The following is a 17997-nucleotide window of genomic DNA, read 5'->3' as shown; positions in this document are numbered from 1 at the left end:
TTGGTTTGGCCTGACTGTGAAAGACCAATACGACCTGTACAGCTTGGTTTGGCCTGACTGTGAAAGACCAATATGACCTGTACAGCTTGGTTTGGCCTGACTGTGAAAGACCAATACGACCTGTACAGCTTGGTTTGGCCTGACTGTGAAAGACCAATATGAACAGTACAGCTTGGTTTGACCTGACTGTGAAAGACCAATATGAACAGTACAGCTTGGTTTGGCCTGACTGTGAAAGACCAATACAGCTTGGTTTGGCCTGACTGTGAAAGACCAATACGACCTGTGCAGCTTGGTTTGGCCTGACTGTGAAAGACCAATACAGCTTGGTTTGGCCTGACTGTGAAAGACCAATACGACCTGTACAGCTTGGTTTGGCCTGACTGTGAAAGACCAATACGGCCTGTACAGCTTGGTTTGGCCTGACTGTGAAAGACCAGTACAGCTTGGTTTGGCCTGACTGTGAAAGACCAATACGACCTGTACAGCTTGGTTTGGCCTGACTGTGAAAGACCAATACGACCTGTACAGCTTGGTTTGGCCTGACTGTGAAAGACCAATACGACCTGTACAGCTTGGTTTGGCCTGACTGTGAAAGACCAATATGAACAGTACAGCTTGGTTTGACCTGACTGTGAAAGACCAATATGAACAGTACAGCTTGGTTTGGCCTGACTGTGAAAGACCAATATGAACAGTACAGCTTGGTTTGGCCTGACTGTGAAAGACCAATACAGCTTGGTTTGGCCTGACTGTGAAAGACCAATTCGACCTGTACAGCTTGGTTTGGCCTGACTGTGAAAGACCAATACGGCCTGTACAGCTTGGTTTGGCCTGACTGTGAAAGACCAATACGACCTGTACAGCTTGGTTTGGCCTGACTGTGAAAGACCAATATAACCAGTACAGCTTGGTTTGGCCTGACTGTGAAAGACCAATACGACCAGTACAGCTTGGTTTGACCTGACTGTGAAAGACCAATACGACCTGTACAGCTTGGTTTGGCCTGACTGTGAAAGACCAATACAACCTGTACAGCTTGGTTTGGACTGACTGTGAAAGACCAATACAGCTTGGTTTGGCCTGACTGTGAAAGACCAATACGACCTGTACAGCTTGGTTTGGCCTGACTGTGAAAGACCAATACAACCTGCACAGCTTGGTCTGGCCTGACTGTGAAAGACCAATACGACCTGTACAGCTTGGTTTGGCCTGACTGTGAAAGACCAATATGAACTGTACAGCTTGGTTTGGCCTGTCTGTGAAAGACCAATACGACCAGTACAGCTTGGTTTGGACTGACTGTGAAAGACCAATACGACCTGTACAGCTTGGTTTGGCCTGACTGTGAAAGACCAATATGACCTGTACAGCTTGGTTTGGCCTGACTGTGAAAGACCAATACGACCTGTACAGCTTGGTTTGGCCTGACTGTGAAGGACCAATACAGCTTGGTTTGACCTGACTGTGAAAGACCAATACAGCTTGGTTTGGCCTGACTGTGAAAGACCAATATGACCAGTACAGCTTGGTTTGGCCTGACTGTGAAGGACCAATACAGCTTGGTTTGACCTGACTGTGAAAGACCAATACGACCTGTACAGCTTGGTTTGGCCTGACTGTGAAAGACCAATATGACCTGTACAGCTTGGTTTGGCCTGACTGTGAAAGACCAATACGACCTGTACAGCTTGGTTTGGCCTGACTGTGAAAGACCAATATGACCTGTACAGCTTGGTTTGGCCTGACTGTGAAAGACCAATACGGCCTGTACAGCTTGGTTTGGCCTGACTGTGAAAGACCAGTACAGCTTGGTTTGGCCTGACTGTGAAAGACCAATACGACCTGTACAGCTTGGTTTGGCCTGACTGTGAAAGACCAATACGACCTGTACAGCTTGGTTTGGCCTGACTGTGAAAGACCAATACGACCTGTACAGCTTGGTTTGGCCTGACTGTGAAAGACCAATATGAACAGTACAGCTTGGTTTGACCTGACTGTGAAAGACCAATATGACCAGTACAGCTTGGTTTGGCCTGACTGTGAAAGACCAATACAGCTTGGTTTGGCCTGACTGTGAAAGACCAATACGACCTGTACAGCTTGGTTTGGCCTGACTGTGAAAGACCAATACGGCCTGTACAGCCTGGTTTGGCCTGACTGTGAAAGACCAATACGACCTGTACAGCTTGGTTTGGCCTGACTGTGAAAGACCAATATAACCAGTACAGCTTGGTTTGGCCTGACTGTGAAAGACCAATACGACCTGTACAGCTTGGTTTGGCCTGACTGTGAAAGACCAATACGACCAGTACAGCTTGGTTTGGCCTGTCTGTGAAAGACCAATATGACCTGTACAGCTTGGTTTGGCCAGACTGTGAAAGACCAATATGACCTGTACAGCTTGGTTTGGCCTGACTGTGAAAGACCAATACAGCTTGGTTTGGCCTGACTGTGAAAGACCAATAACAGCTTGGTTTGGCCTGACTGTGAAAGACCAATATGACCCACAGCTTGGTTTGGCCTGACTGTGAAAGACCAATACAGCTTGGTTTGGCCTGACTGTGAAAGACCAATACAACAGCTTGGTTTGGCCTGACTGTGAAAGACCAATACGCAGCTTGGTTTGGCCTGACTGTGAAAGACCTATACAGCTTGGTTTGGCCTGACTGTGAAAGACCAATACAGCTTGGTTTGGCCTGACTGTGAAAGACCAATACAGCTTGGTTTGGCCTGACTGTGAAAGACCAGTACAGCTTGGTTTGGCCTGACTGTGAAAGACCAGTACAGCTTGGTTTGGCCTGACTGTGAAAGACCAATACGGGATTTTAGATCATTCAGAGTATACGTCACTGTTTCTCATCTCATTTTTCACGCAGGTCGCCCTTTCTTTGCCCGGGTGAGCTGGTTGAAAATGTTTTCTCTTGCGAAATGTGACCCACTTTCTCCAGTCGCCACGACAACATACATGATGAAGGGAAGCATGTTTATCACAGCCAATATTATCTGATGCACCTTTTTTTACGAAAGAAAGAAAAAAAAACACATCTTTACACTCTACTTCCTGTATCTGAAATTAATTTGACCAAATGTCATTTATATGAAGTTTACAATTTTTTTTGTTTGTTGGCATTACCATAACATGAAACAGGATATACACAAATATCATATTCCTCTCTTTACCCAGTAAACCTGAAGATTTACACAAAATAATGATTAATAATATTCAAACGTTTTGGTTATTATAAACATCTTATCGTTTCATATCTGGAAATAGTCTAGAGATCGAACTTTTGGTCGGTTCGATTTCGTCTGTACGTCAAGACCACACCCGGTCCATTCTGTGTTATCCTACAACCCCTCCCCTCCCCCCCAAAAAGACAACAATGACACCTGTATCTAGAATAACTCTGGGACCAGAGTTTTCTCCTGCTACTTCCCCACCATCCTGTGCATGAAATAACGGACACATTTTTTAAATCAAAGACAATAATAGTTCGTTGAAGTGTAAGTGTATAAATCCACAGGTATTCCCATCAGGCATCCCCGGTAGTCCACGTCGACTGCTCCAGTCTCTGTCTGCCTAGTGTTGCTTCCCTTCTAAAGGGGACTGCTCCAGATAGTCCAGTCTCTGTTGTTAGTGTTGCTTCCCTTCTAAAGGGGACTGCTCCAGTAGTCCAGTCTCTGTCTGTCTAGTTTCTTCCTAGGGGACTGCTCCAGATGTTCCAGTCTCTGTCTAGTGTTGCTTCCCTTCTAAAGGGGACTGCTCCAGATAGTCCAGTCTCTGTCTGTCTAGTGTTGCTTCCCTTCTAAAGGGGACTGCTCCAGATGTTCCAGTCTCTGTCTGTCTAGTGTTGCTTCCCTTCTAAAGGGGACTGCTCCAGATGTTCCAGTCTCTGTCTGCCTAGTGTTGCTTCCCTTCTAAGGGGACTGCTCCAGATGTTCCAGTCTCTGTCTAGTGTTGCTTCCCTTCTAAGGGGACTGCTCCAGATGTTCCAGTCTCTGTCTAGTGTTGCTTCCCTTCTAAAGGGGACTGCTCCAGATGTTCCAGTCTCTGTCTAGTGTTGCTTCCCTTCTAAGGGGACTGCTCCAGATGTTCCAGTCTCTGTCTAGTGTTGCTTCCCTTCTAAGGGGACTGCTCCAGAACCTCCTGTCGTCGTCTCAGGATCTCAGCGAACTGGGCGCGCTCCGTGGCGTCCTGGAAACAGAAACCGTGACAACGTAAAGGGGCGTGGTCACGAGGGAGGTGGGCGAGGCCTGGGGGGGTCAGTGGCTGCTGCACTCGTCCAATGACTCCACTCCTGAGTCACCTGCCGCGACCAACAGCTTCTCCTGACGCCTCCGCATGATCTCCTGCAGCTCTGACCCTGAACTCCTCTGGAGGGAGAGATAGAGAGGGAGGGAGAGGAGGGAGGGGAGGAGGGAGGGAGGGAGAGAGGGAGAGAGGGAGAGGGAGGGAGAGAGAGAGAGGGGGACGGAGGGAGGAGGGGGGAGGGAGGGGGGAGGGAGGGAGAGATGGAGAGAGGGAGAGGGAGGGAGAGAGGAGGGAGGAGGAAGGGGAGGGAGGAGAGATGGAGAGGGAGGGAGAGAGAGAGAGGGGGACGGAGGGAGGGAGGGAGGGAGGGAGGGGGAGGGAGGGGGAGGGAGGAGGGGAGGAGGGAGGGAGAGAAGAGGGGGACGGAGGGGGAGAGGGAGGGAGGAAGGGGAGGGAGGAGGGGGAAGGAGGGAGGGAGGGGGAGGAGAGATAGAGGGGAGAGAGAGAGAAAGGGGGGACGGAGGGAGGGAGGGAGGGAGGGAGGGGGGAGGGAGAGATAGAGAGGGGGATGGAGGGAGGGAGGGAGAGATGGAGAGGGGGACGGAGGGGGGAGATAAAGGGAGGGAGGAAGGGAAGGGGGGAGGGAGGGAGGGGGAAGGAGGGAGGGAAGAGGGAGATAGAGAAAGGGAGAGATAGAAAGAGAAATCAGAGAAATGAGGTTAGAGCCAGTAAGAGATGTCTTCCACAAGAGGAACACTACGGAACTAAACAATACTACTCGCAGTAGGGCTGAATCACAGAGCTGAAAACACTAGTCAGGCCCCTGTAGAAACCATCCTAGTGTTTATAACTCTATGAATCCACTCAGCAGCTACAGAGAAACTGTTAGTAACATAATGTAGACTGGTGGGAGAATCCTGCGACCGGTCAGACAGTAGGGCCCTTTGCTAGCTCTGGTCTGAGCGAACTGTCGTCCAGATGACCTACAGACCTTTACACTGAGAACCAGCCGGACGACATCGTTCTCGGGACCAGTGATGGAATAAAACTTTTTGTTTACAGAGATGATCTACAAATACCTACATTTCCTTTAGGCAGATTCACTCAACCTGTTATAAACTGACCTGTAGTTCCATTAGTAGTATTAAACATTACACTCAACCTGTTATAAACTGACCTGTAGTTCCATTAGTAGTATTACACTCAACCTGTTCTAAACTGACCTGTAGTTCCCTTAGTAGTATTACACTCAACCTGTTATAAACTGACCTGTAGTTCCATTAGTAGTATTACACTCAACCTGTTCTAAACTGACCTGTAGTTCCCTTAGTAGTATTACACTCAACCTGTTATAAACTGACCTGTAGTCCCATTAGTAGTATTACACTCAACCTGTTCTAAACTGACCTGTAGTTCCCTTAGTAGTATTATACATTACACTCAACCTGTTCTAAACTGACCTGTAGTTCCATTAGTATATAATTACACTCAACCTGTTCTAAACTGACCTGTAGTTCCCTTAGTAGTATTACACTCAACCTGTTCTAAACTGACCTGTAGTTCCATTAGTAGTATTACACTCAACCTGTTCTAAACTGACCTGTAGTTCCATTAGTAGTATTACACTCAACCTGTTATAAACTGACCTGTAGTCCCATTAGTAGTATTATACATTACACTCAACCTGTTCTAAACTGACCTGTAGTTCCCTTAGTAGTATTACACATTACACTCAACCCATTCTAAACTGACCTGTAGTTACATTAGTAGTATTACACTCAACCTGTTATAAACTGACCTGTAGTTCCCTTAGTAGTATTATACATTACACTCAACCTGTTATAAAAACTGACCTGTAGTTCCATTAGTAGTATTACACTCAACCTGTTATAAACTGACCTGTAGTTCCCTTAGTAGTATTATACATTACACTCAACCTGTTCTAAACTGACCTGTAGTTCCCTTAGTAGTATTACACTCAACCTGTTCCAAACTGACCTGTAGTTCCATTAGTAGTATTGTAGTTCCATTAGTAGTATTACACTCAACCTGTTCCAAACTGACCTGTAGTTCCCTTAGTAGTATTGTAGTTCCATTAGTAGTATTACACTCAACCTGTTCTAAACTGACCTGTAGTTCCCTTAGTAGTATTATACATTACACTCAACCTGTTCTAAACTGACCTGTAGTTCCCTTAGTAGTATTATACATTACACTCAACCTGTTCTAAACTGACCTGTAGTTCCATTAGTAGTATTAAACATTACACTCAACCTGTTATAAACTGACCTGTAGTTCCATTAGTAATATTACACTCAATCTGTTCTAAACTGACCTGTAGTTCCCTTAGTAGTATTACACTCAACCTGTTATAAACTGACCTGTAGTTCCCTTAGTAGTATTACACTCAACCTGTTCTAAACTGACCTGTAGTTCCATTAGTAGTATTATACATTACACTCAACCTGTTATAAACTGACCTGTAGTTCCATTAGTAGTATTACACTCAACCTGTTCTAAACTGACCTTTTAGTTCCCTTAGTAGTATTACACTCAACCTGTTATAAACTGACCTGTAGTTCCCTTAGTAGTATTATACATTACACTCAACCTGTTATAAACTGACCTGTAGTTCCATTAGTAGTATTACAACACTCAACCTGTTCTAAACTGACCTGTAGTTCCATTAGTAGTATTATCTTACACTCAACCTGTTCCAAACTGACCTGTAGTTCCATTAGTAGTATTATACATTACACTCAACCTGTTATAAACTGACCTGTAGTTCCATTAGTAGTATTACACTCAACCTGTTCTAAACTGACCTGTAGTTCCATTAGTAATATTACACTCAACCTGTTATAAAAACTGACCTGTAGTTCCCTTAGTAGTATTAAACATTACACTCAACCTGTTATAAACTGACCTGTAGTTCCATTAGTAGTATTACACTCAACCTGTTATAAACTGACCTGTAGTTCCCTTAGTAGTATTACACTCAACCTGTTATAAACTGACCTGTAGTTCCATTAGTAGTATTATACATTACACTCAACCTGTTATAAACTGACCTGTAGTTCCATTAGTAGTATTACACTCAACCTGTTCTAAACTGACCTGTAGTTCCCTTAGTAGTATTACACTCAACCTGTTCTAAACTGACCTGTAGTTCCATTAGTAGTATTACACTCAACCTGTTATAAACTGACCTGTAGTTCCATTAGTAGTATTACACTCAACCTGTTCTAAACTGACCTGTAGTTCCATTAGTAGTATTACACTCAACCTGTTATAAACTGACCTGTAGTTCCATTAGTAGTATTAAACATTACACTCAACCTGTTCTAAACTGACCTGTAGTTCCATTAGTAGTATTAAACATTACACTCAACCTGTTATAAACTGACCTGTAGTTCCATTAGTAGTAACAGACCTGAAATATACTGTAGTTCTGTAAGTTGATATTCCGGTTCAGGGTTAAAGTTCCCCCCTTGGCCTTGGGAACGGTTCAGTCTAGTAGTTGTATGGTCATGGAGAATGATGTTAACTGTTAGAGGGGAGCGGTTCAGTCTCGTTGTGATATGATATGATTCTCCATGGCAGTGCAGGCTGAGATACATGGTGAGAGGTGAGGGATGGCAACGTTTACAGACAGGAGGAGACCAGGCGGTGGGGGTCCTAAAGCCATGGCGGTTATCTAGGGAGGAGACCAGGCGGTGGGGGTCTTAAAGCCATGGTGGTTATCTAGGGAGGAGACCAGGCGGTGGGGGTCCTAAAGCCATGGCGGTTATCTAGGAAGGAGACCAGGCGGTGGGGGTCTTAAAGCCATGGCGGTTATCTAGGAAGGAGACCAGGCGGTGGGGGTCTTAAAGCCATGGCGGTTATCTAGGGAGGAGACCAGGCGGTGGGGGTCTTAAAGCCATGGCGGTTATCTAGGGAGGAGACCAGGCGGTGGGGGTCTTAAAGCCATGGCGGTTATCTAGGGAGGAGACCAGGCGGTGGGGGTCTTAAAGCCATGGCGGTTATCTAGGAAGGAGACCAGGCGGTGGGGGTCTTAAAGCCATGGCGGTTATCTAGGAAGGAGACCAGGCGGTGGGGGTCTTAAAGCCATGGCGGTTATCTAGGAAGGAGACCAGGCGGTGGGGGTCTTAAAGCCATGGCGGTTATCTAGGAAGGAGACCAGGCGGTGGGGGTCTTAAAGCCATGGCGGTTATCTAGGAAGGAGACCAGGCGGTGGGGGGTCTTAAAGCCATGGCGGTTATCTAGGAAGGAGACCAGGCGGTGGGGGTCTTAAAGCCATGGCGGTTATCTAGGAAGGAGACCAGGCGGTGGGGGTCTTAAAGCCATGGCGGTTATCTAGGGAGGAGACCAGGCGGTGGGGGTCTTAAAGCCATGGTGGTTATCTAGGAAGGAGACCAGGCGGTGGGGGTCTTAAAGCCATGGTGGTTATCTAGGAAGGAGACCAGGCGGTGGGGGTCTTAAAGCCATGGTGGTTATCTAGGAAGGGGAATTCTAAAAGATAGACATCTAGGTTTTTTAGCATCCATCTGTTGGCCAGCTTCACAACATTTAGAAAAAACGGCCTGTTGTCATACTTATTTAAGTATGAGAAAATGTTGATCCAAACTTAAAGACTGTTTTTCAATGTGAGCAGTTGTTATCTTGACCTGCACACTGGATTGTCTAAGTGGTGGATTGGATTTAGAACACAGACCAGTGAGGTGTGTTAGCCTGGTGAGACAGGTGTGTTAGCCTAGTGAGACAGGTGTGCAGAAGTCCACAGACCGGTGAGGTGTGTTAGCCTGGTGAGACAGGTGTTTTAGCCTAGTGAGACAGGTGTGTTAGCCTGGTGAGACAGGTGTGTTAGCCTGGTGAGACAGGTGTGTTAGCCTAGTGAGACAGGTGTGTTAGCCTAGTGAGACAGGTGTGTTAGCCTAGTGAGACAGGTGTGTTAGCCTGGTGAGACAGGTGTGTTAGCCTAGTGAGACAGGTGTGTTAGCCTGGTGAGACAGGTGTGTTAGCCTGGTGAGACAGGTGTGTTAGCCTGGTGAGACAGGTGTGTTAGCCTAGTGAGACAGGTGTGTTAGCCTAGTGAGACAGGTGTGCAGAAGTCCACAGACCGGTGAGGTGTGTTAGCCTGGTGAGACAGGTGTGTTAGCCTGGTGAGACAGGTGTGTTAACCTGGTGAGACAGGTGTGTTAACCTGGTGAGACAGGTGTGTTAGCCTGGTGAGACAGGTGTGTTAGCCTGGTGAGACAGGTGTGTTAGCCTAGTGAGACAGGTGTTTTAGCCTAGTGAGACAGGTGTGCAGAAGTCCACAGACCGGTGAGGTGTGTTAGCCTGGTGAGACAGGTGTGTTAGGCTGGTGAGACAGGTGTGTTAGGCTGGTGAGACAGGTGTGTTAGGCTGGTGAGACAGGTGTGTTAGCCTGGTGAGACAGGTGTGTTAGCCTGGTGAGACAGGTGTTTTAGCCTAGTGAGGCAGGTGTGTTAGCCTGGTGAGACAGGTGTGTTAGGCTGGTGAGACAGGTGTGTTAGCCTGGTGAGACAGGTGTGTTAGCCTAGTGAGACAGGTGTGTTAGCCTAGTGAGACAGGTGTGGAGAAGTCCACAGACCGGTGAGGTGTGTTAGCCTGGTGAGACAGGTGTGTTAGCCTGGTGAGACAGGTGTGTTAGGCTGGTGAGACAGGTGTGTTAGGCTGGTGAGACAGGTGTGTTAGCCTAGTGAGACAGGTGTGTTAGCCTAGTGAGACAGGTGTGTTAGCCTGGTGAGACAGGTGTGTTAGCCTAGTGAGACAGGTGTGTTAGCCTGGTGAGACAGGTGTGTTAGCCTGGTGAGACAGGTGTGTTAGCCTGGTGAGACAGGTGTGTTAGCCTAGTGAGACAGGTGTGTTAGCCTGATGAGACAGGTGTGGAGAAGTCCACAGACCGGTGAGGTGTGTTAGCCTGGTGAGACAGGTGTGCAGAAGTCCTGAACAGAAGAGAGCCGTGACTACAATGAACGCTGGCCAACAGAGTAGAGCCTAGAACAACCCATATAGTGGAACAATACCTGAGTGAGAGTTTAGAGTCTGAAGACTGCAGTGGTCAGAAGAAGACCTGCAGGAGCACAGAGACCAGACAGAAACCACACCTTGCCAGAGCTTTAAAGAGCATGTAGACTGCAAGTACCCCTGCAAACACCTGTATGTACCTGCAAACACCTGTATGTAGCTGTAAACACCTGTATGTACCTGAAAATACCTGTATGTACCTGCAAAGACCTGTATGTACCTGCAAACACCTGTATGTAGCTGTAAACACCTGTATGTACCTGAAAAGACCTGTATGTACCTGCAAACACCTGTATGTACCTGCAAACACCTGTATGTAGCTGTAAACACCTGTATGTACCTGAAAAGACCTGTATGTACCTGCAAAGACCTGTATGTACCTGCAAACACCTGTATGTAGCTGTAAACACCTGTATGTACCTGAAAATACCTGTATGTACCTGCAAAGACCTGTATGTACCTGTAAACACCTGTATGTACCTGTAAACACCTGTATGTAGCTGTAAACAGCTGTATGTACCTGCAAACACCTGTATGTACCTGCAAACACCTGTATGTAGCTGTAAACACCTGTATGTACCTGAAAATACCTGTATGTACCTGCAAAGACCTGTATGTACCTGCAAAGACCTGTATGTACCTGTAAACATCTGTATGTACCTGTAAACACCTGTATGTAGCTTGCTTGTGTTTGCAGGTACATACAGGTGTTTACAGGTACATACAGGTGTTTGCAGGTACATACAGGTGTTTGCAGGTACATACAGGTGTTTACAGGTACATACAGGTGTTTACAGGTACATACAGGTGTTTACAGGTACATACAGGTGTTTGCAGGTACATACAGGTGTTTACAGGTACATACAGGTGTTTGCAGGTACATACAGGTGTTTACAGGTACATACAGGTGTTTACAGGTACATACAGGTGTTTACAGGTACATACAGGTGTTTGCAGGTACATACCGGTGTTTACAGGTACATACAGGTGTTTACAGGTACATACAGGTGTTTACAGGTACATACAGGTGTTTACAGGTACATACAGGTGTTTACAGGTACATACAGGTGTTTGCAGGTACATACAGGTGTTTACAGGTAAATACAGGTGTTTACAGGTACATACAGGTGTTTGCAGGTACATACAGGTGTTTACAGGTACATACAGGTGTTTGCAGGTTCTGTGATTACATCAAACACACTCAGAAGAAGAGATTGAGGAAAGCAGACACCCAGCCAGTAGAATCCTCTGAACTACACTAGCCACAATGCAACACTGGGTACAAACATTTAGCCCAAGTGGACTTTTCAACACAGTCTGGACTTTGGATAGCTGAACACTTTAGCGATTGGCTGCCTTCCGTTCAGGTTTAACCCTGCACTCTGCCTTGAGGCAGCTAGCTACTGTATCCTTATCCCTGGTCTAACAGCGTTAATCAGCTAGCTTGCAGGGTTAGCCAGGCTCAGCGTTAATCAGCTAACTACTGTACCCTTATCCCTGGTCTAACAGTGTTAATCAGCTAGCTACTGTATCCTTATCCCTGGTCTAACAGCGTTAATCAGCTAGCTTGCAGGGTTAGCCAGGCTCAGCGTTAATCAGCTAGCTTGCAGGGTTAGCCGGGCTCAGCGTTAATCAGCTAGCTTGCAGGGTTAGCCGGGCTCAGCGTTAATCAGCTAGCTTGCAGGGTTAGCCGGGCTCAGCGTTAATCAGCTAGCTTGCAGGGTTAGCCGGGCTCAGTGTTAATCAGCTAGCTTGCAGGGTTAGCCGGGCTCAGCGTTAATCAGCTAGCTTGCAGGGTTAGCCGGGCTCAGCGTTAATCAGCTAGCTTGCAGGGTTAGCCGGGCTCAGCGTTAATCAGCTAGCTTGCAGGGTTAGCCAGGCTCAGCGTTAATCAGCTAGCTTGCAGGGTTAGCCAGGCTCAGCGTTAATCAGCTAGCTTGCAGGGTTAGCCAGGCTCAGTGTTAATCAGCTAGCTTGCAGGGTTAGCCGGGCTCAGCGTTAATCAGCTAGCTTGCAGGGTTAGCCGGGCTTAGCGTTAATCAGCTAGCTTGCAGGGTTAGCCGGGCTCAGCGTTAATCAGCTAGCTTGCAGGGTTAGCCAGGCTCAGCGTTAATCAGCTAGCTTGCAGGGTTAGCTGGGCTTAGTGTTAATCAGGCTCAGTGTTAATCAGCTAGCTTGCAGGGTTAGCCGGGCTCAGCGTTAATCAGCTAGCTTGCAGGGTTAGCCAGGCTCAGTGTTAATCAGGTTTAGTAAGAGGAGAAGCACAACCCACCTCCAGAGCGGCCTTCTGGACTGTCACCTGACTGAAGACCCTGGCCCCGTCGTCCGGACACACGGTCTTCAGCTCCTCTTTATTCAGAGAGAACAGCTGCGCTCCGGTTAATACTCCCAGACTGGTAATGGTACTGTAGAGACGGGTAGTAGCACAGCAGTACGGCGTCGTCGTCATCACCACCGTAGAAATAGACATCGGCCAACACCAGAATTGAGCTCATTCATTTAAATAAGTATAGAAAAGCATAGATCTATTAGAACTACTTCAGTACTATACTATAGGATGTATTCTCATATAGATATACAGATGATATATAGATATAGATCTATTAGAACTACTTCTAATATGTCCAGTGTGACTTACAACGAGCTGTAGCCAGGCCTTGACCTCGTCAGGAGAGGAGATATCAGTACTATACTATAGGATGTATTCTCATATAGATATACAGATGATATATAGATATAGATATATATATATATATAGAGAGAGAGAGATTATATTATATACATGTACACTACCGTTCAAAAGTTTGGGGTCACTTAGAAATGTCCTTGTTTTTGAAAGAAAAGCGAAATTTTTGTCCATTAAAATAACATCAAATTGATCAGAAATACAGTGTAGACATTGTTAATGTTGTAAATGACTATTGTAGCTGGAAACGGCTGATTTTTAATGGAAAATCTACATAGGCGCACAGAGGCCCATTATCAGCAACCATCACTCCTGTGCTCCAATGGCACGTTGTGTTAGCTAATCCACGTTTGGATTATGTTAGCACACTAATCCACGTTTTGCAATTATGTTAGCACAGCTGAAAACTGTTGTCCTGATTAAAGAAGCAATAAAACTGACCTTCTTTAGACTAGTTGAGTATCTGGAGCGTCAGCATTTGTGGGTTCGATTACAGGCTCAAAATGGCCAGAAATAAATAACTTTCTTCTGAAACTTGTCAGTCTATTCTTGGTCTGAGAAATGAAGGTTATTCCATGAGAGAAATTGCAAAGAAACTGAAGATCTCGTACAACGCTGTGTACTACTCCCTTCACAGAACAGCGCAAACTGGCCCTAACCAGAATAGAAAGAGGAGTGGGAGGCCCCGGTGCACAACTGAGCAAGAGGACAAGTACATTAGAGTGTCTAGTTTGAGAAACAGACACCTCACAAGTCCTCAACTGGCATCTTCATTAAATAGTACCCGCAAAACACCAGTCTCAACGTCAACAGTGAAGAGGCGACTCCGGGATGCTGGCCTTCTAGGCAGAGATGCAAAGAAAAAGCCATATCTCAGACTGGCCAATAAAAATAAAATATTAAGATGGGCAAAAGAACACAGACACTGGACAGAAGAAAATCGGAAAAAAGTGTTATGGACAGACGAATCTAAGTTTGAGGTGTTCGGATCACAAAGAAGAACATTCGTGAGATGCAGAAAAAACGAAAAGATGCTGGAGGAGTGCTTGACACCATCTGTGAAGCATGGTGGAGGCGATGTGATGGTCTGGGGGTGCTTTGGTGGTGGTAAAGTGGGAGATGTGTACAGGGTGAAACGGTTCTTGAAGAAGGAAGGCTATCACTCCATTTTGCAACGCCACGCCATACCCTGTGGACGGTCCTTAATTGGAGCCAATTTCCTCCTACAACAGGACAATGACCCAAAGCACAGGTCCAAACTATGCAAGTGTCACGCCCTGACCTTAGAGAGCCTTTTTTATTCTCTATTTTGTTAGGTCAGGGTGTGACTTGGGTGGGCAAATCTATGTTTTGTATTTCTATGTTGGCCTGATATGGTTCCCAATCAGAGGCAGCTGTCTTTCGTTGTCTCTGATTGGGGATCATATTTAGGCAGCCTTTTCCCACTGGGGTTTTTTGTGGGATCTTGTTTTTTGTTAGTTACTGTGTAGCCTGCAGAACTTTACGTCCGTTCTTGTATTTTTTGTTGTTTTGACGGTGTTCATTTTTAAATAAAGGAAAAATGTTCGCCTACCACACTGCACCTTGGTCCAGTCCTTCAGACGAGCGTAACAGCATGAACTATTTAGGGAAGAAGCTGGTATTCTGGTCTATAATGGAGTGGCCAGCACAGTCACCGGATCTCAACCCTATTGAGCTGTTGTGGGAGCAGCTTGACCGTATGGTACGTAAGAAGAGCCCATCAAGCCAATCCAACTTGTGGGAGGTGCTTCAGGAAGCATTGGGGTGAAACCTCAACAAACTGACGACTAGAATACCAAAGGTCTGCAAGGCTGTAATTGCTGCAAATGGAGGATTCTTTGACGAAAAGCAAAGTTTGAAGGACACAATTATTATTTTTATAAAAAAAAAAAACATTATTTATAACCTTGTCAAAGTCTTGACTATGTTTCTTATTCATTTTGTAACTAATTTCATGTCTGTTTTTATGGAAATGTCAGGTTCTGACCATAGAGAGCTGTTATTTTCTATGGTAGAGTAGGTTTAGGGCGTGACAGGGGAGTTTCTAGTTTAGTTTTTTCCTATGTTGTTACGTTCTAGTTTTTGTATTTCTATGTTTGGGGTTTTTGTTTGGGGATGATCTCCAATTAGAGGCAGCTGGTCCTCGTTCTCTCTAATTGGAGATCATACTTAAGTAGGTGTTTTTTTCCCACCTGGGTTTATGGGAGATTTGTTTTTGAGTACCTGTATGTTAACTCTGCATCACGGTTATGCAGAGTTTTTTTTTTTCATTCAGTTTATTTATTTGTATTTCATAGTTTCCACAGTGAAAAATAAAAATTGCGGAACGACACACACACGCTGCACTTTGGTCCGCTTCTCCTAACGACAGCCGAGACAGGAAAACAAGGACATTTCTAAGTGAGCCCCAAACTTTTGAACGATGGTGGTGTATATTTAATCTAAAACAGCAAACAGAGTTGTTTGACCTTAACCCGTTCGGCAATTTCATTGGTCTAATGGAAAGCTTCATGCCGCCAAAAAACTGAGCACGTCACAGAAATGTTTTTTTTTTTTGGGAGAGATATATTAGCCGCGTCATTGTTTAAACCGCGAGGTTCGAAGCCTGGGGGGAAAAAAGTTGCGGTTTATAGTCCGGTATATTTATATTTACGGTTTATTAAACTACGTACACAGAGCTGAATCCCTTCAGCTGCAGCCAGGCCTTGACCTCGTCGGGGGAGGAGTCGTACGTGACGTTGACGGACGGGAGGGAGGCGCTGCGAGGAGGAACAGCAAACTTCTTGTTGGCGCTTCGACCCAACGTGAGGCGGTGCATCAACTCATCCTGAACCTCCTCCATGTTGGACTTCCTCCCTACAGGAAGTAACATAACACAGACGCAACGTTACCCCATACCACCTAACCCTGAACCATGACCCTAATCCAACATTACCCATACCACCTAACCCTGAACCCTGACCCTAATCCAACATTACCCATACCACCTAACCCTGAACCCTGACCCTAACCCTAATCCAACATTACCCATACCACCTAACCCTGAACCATGACCCTAATCCAACATTACCCATACCACCTAACCCTGAACCATGACCCTAATCCAACATTACCCATACCCCCTAACCCTGAACCATGACCCTAATCCAACATTACCCATACCACCTAACCCTGAACCATGACCCTAATCCAACATTACCCATACCACCTAACCCTGAACCCTGACCCTAATCCAACATTACCCATACCACCTAACCCTGAACCCTGACCCTAACCCAACATTACCCATACCACCTAACCCTGAACCCTGACCCTAATCCAACATTACCCATACCCCCTAACCCTGAACCCTGACCCTAATCCAACATTACCCATACCACCTAACCCTGAACCCTGACCCTAACCCAACATTACCCATACCACCTAACCCTGAGCCCTGACCCTAATCCAACATTACCCATACCACCTAACCCTGAACCCTGACCCTAACCCAACATTACCCATACCACCTAACCCCAACCCAGAACCCTGACCCTAATCCAACATTACCCATACCACCTAACCCCAACACTGAACCCTGACCCTAATCCAACATTACCCATACCACCTAACCCTGAACCCTGACCCTAATCCAACATTACCCATACCACCTAACCCCAACCCTGAACCTAATCCAACATTACCCATACCACCTAACCCTGAACCCTGACCCTAATCCAACATTACCCATACCACCTAACCCCAACCCTGAACCCTGACCCTAACCCAACATTACCCATACCACCTAACCCTAACCCTGAACCCTGACCCTAATCCAACATTACCCCATACCACCTAACCCTGAACCCTGAACCCTAATCCAACATTACCACATACCACCTAACCCCAACCCTGACCCTGACCCTAATCCAACATTACCCATACCACCTAACCCTGAACCCTGACCCTAATCCAACATTACCCATACCACCTAACCCTGAACCCTGACCCTAATCCAACATTACCCATACCACCTAACCCTGAACCCTAATCCAACATTACCCATACCACCTAACCCTGAACCTAATCCAACATTACCCATACCACCTAACCTCAACCCTGAACCCTGACCCTAATCCAACATTACCCATACCACCTAACCCTAACCCTGACCCTAATCCAACATTACCCATACCACCTAACCCTGAACCCTGACCCTAATCCAACATTACCCATACCACCTAACCCTGAACCCTGACCCTAATCCAACATTACCCATACCACCTAACCCCAACCCTGACCCTAATCCAACATTACCCATACCACCTAACCCCAACCCTGAACCCTGACCCTAACCCTAATCCAACATTACCCATACCACCTAACCCCAACCCTGAACCCTGACCCTAACCCTAATCCAACATTACCCATACCACCTAACCCTGACCCTAATCCAACATTACCCATACCACCTAACCCTGAACCCTGACCCTGACCCTAATCCAACATTACCCATACCACCTAACCCTAACCCTGAACCCTGACCCTAACCCAACATTACCCCATACCACCTAACACTGAACCCTGACCCTAATCCAACATTACCCATACCACCTAACCCTGAACCCTGACCCTAATCCAACATTACCCATACCACCTAACCCTGAACCCTGACCCTAATCCAACATTACCCATACCACCTAACCCTGAACCCTGACCCTAACCCAACATTACCCATACCACCTAACCCTGAGCCCTGACTCTAATCCAACATTACCCATACCACCTAACCATAACCCTGAACCCTGACCCTAACCCAACATTACCCGTACCACCTAATCCTGAACCCTGAACCCTGACCCTAACCCAGACTCCTGATATTAACCCTGCCCACCATCAGCCACCAGGAAGTAAACATTATAGCACAGACAGACACCTTGCCCTGAGACACAGTATGACGTCTAAAACCTTCTGAGGGAAACCAGACACCCAACAACAGCCATCA

The 17997-nt window shown here is 46.3% G+C and overlaps 1 protein-coding gene across 10 annotated transcripts in view; it reads right to left on the bottom strand.

Moving 5' to 3' along the window:
- Positions 1–2972: 2972 nt before the first annotated feature.
- The window catches only part of eps8a (EGFR pathway substrate 8a, signaling adaptor), an 83742-nt gene continuing 68717 nt past the window's right edge, over positions 2973–17997 (bottom strand). For 8 of the 10 annotated variants that reach the window (XM_045712027.1, XM_045712028.1, XM_045712029.1 and 5 more), the window contains 3 exons: positions 15686–15869; positions 12579–12711; positions 2973–4377 (listed from right to left, as the gene is read on the bottom strand). In XM_045712027.1, coding sequence (XP_045567983.1) covers positions 4267–4377; positions 12579–12711; positions 15686–15869 — 428 coding nt within the window. In that variant the 3' untranslated portion in view covers positions 2973–4266. Of the gene's footprint in view, positions 4378–10318; positions 10353–12578; positions 12712–15685; positions 15870–17997 lie in introns of those variants that run through there. The other 2 variants (XM_045712030.1, XM_045712033.1) reach the window with 2 other exon arrangements.

The sequence above is a fragment of the Salmo salar genome, unplaced genomic scaffold (genome assembly GCF_905237065.1).
Source record: "Salmo salar unplaced genomic scaffold, Ssal_v3.1, whole genome shotgun sequence".
Lineage (NCBI taxonomy): Eukaryota > Metazoa > Chordata > Actinopteri > Salmoniformes > Salmonidae > Salmo > Salmo salar.
This window is presented reverse-complemented; position numbering and strand designations above follow the sequence as displayed.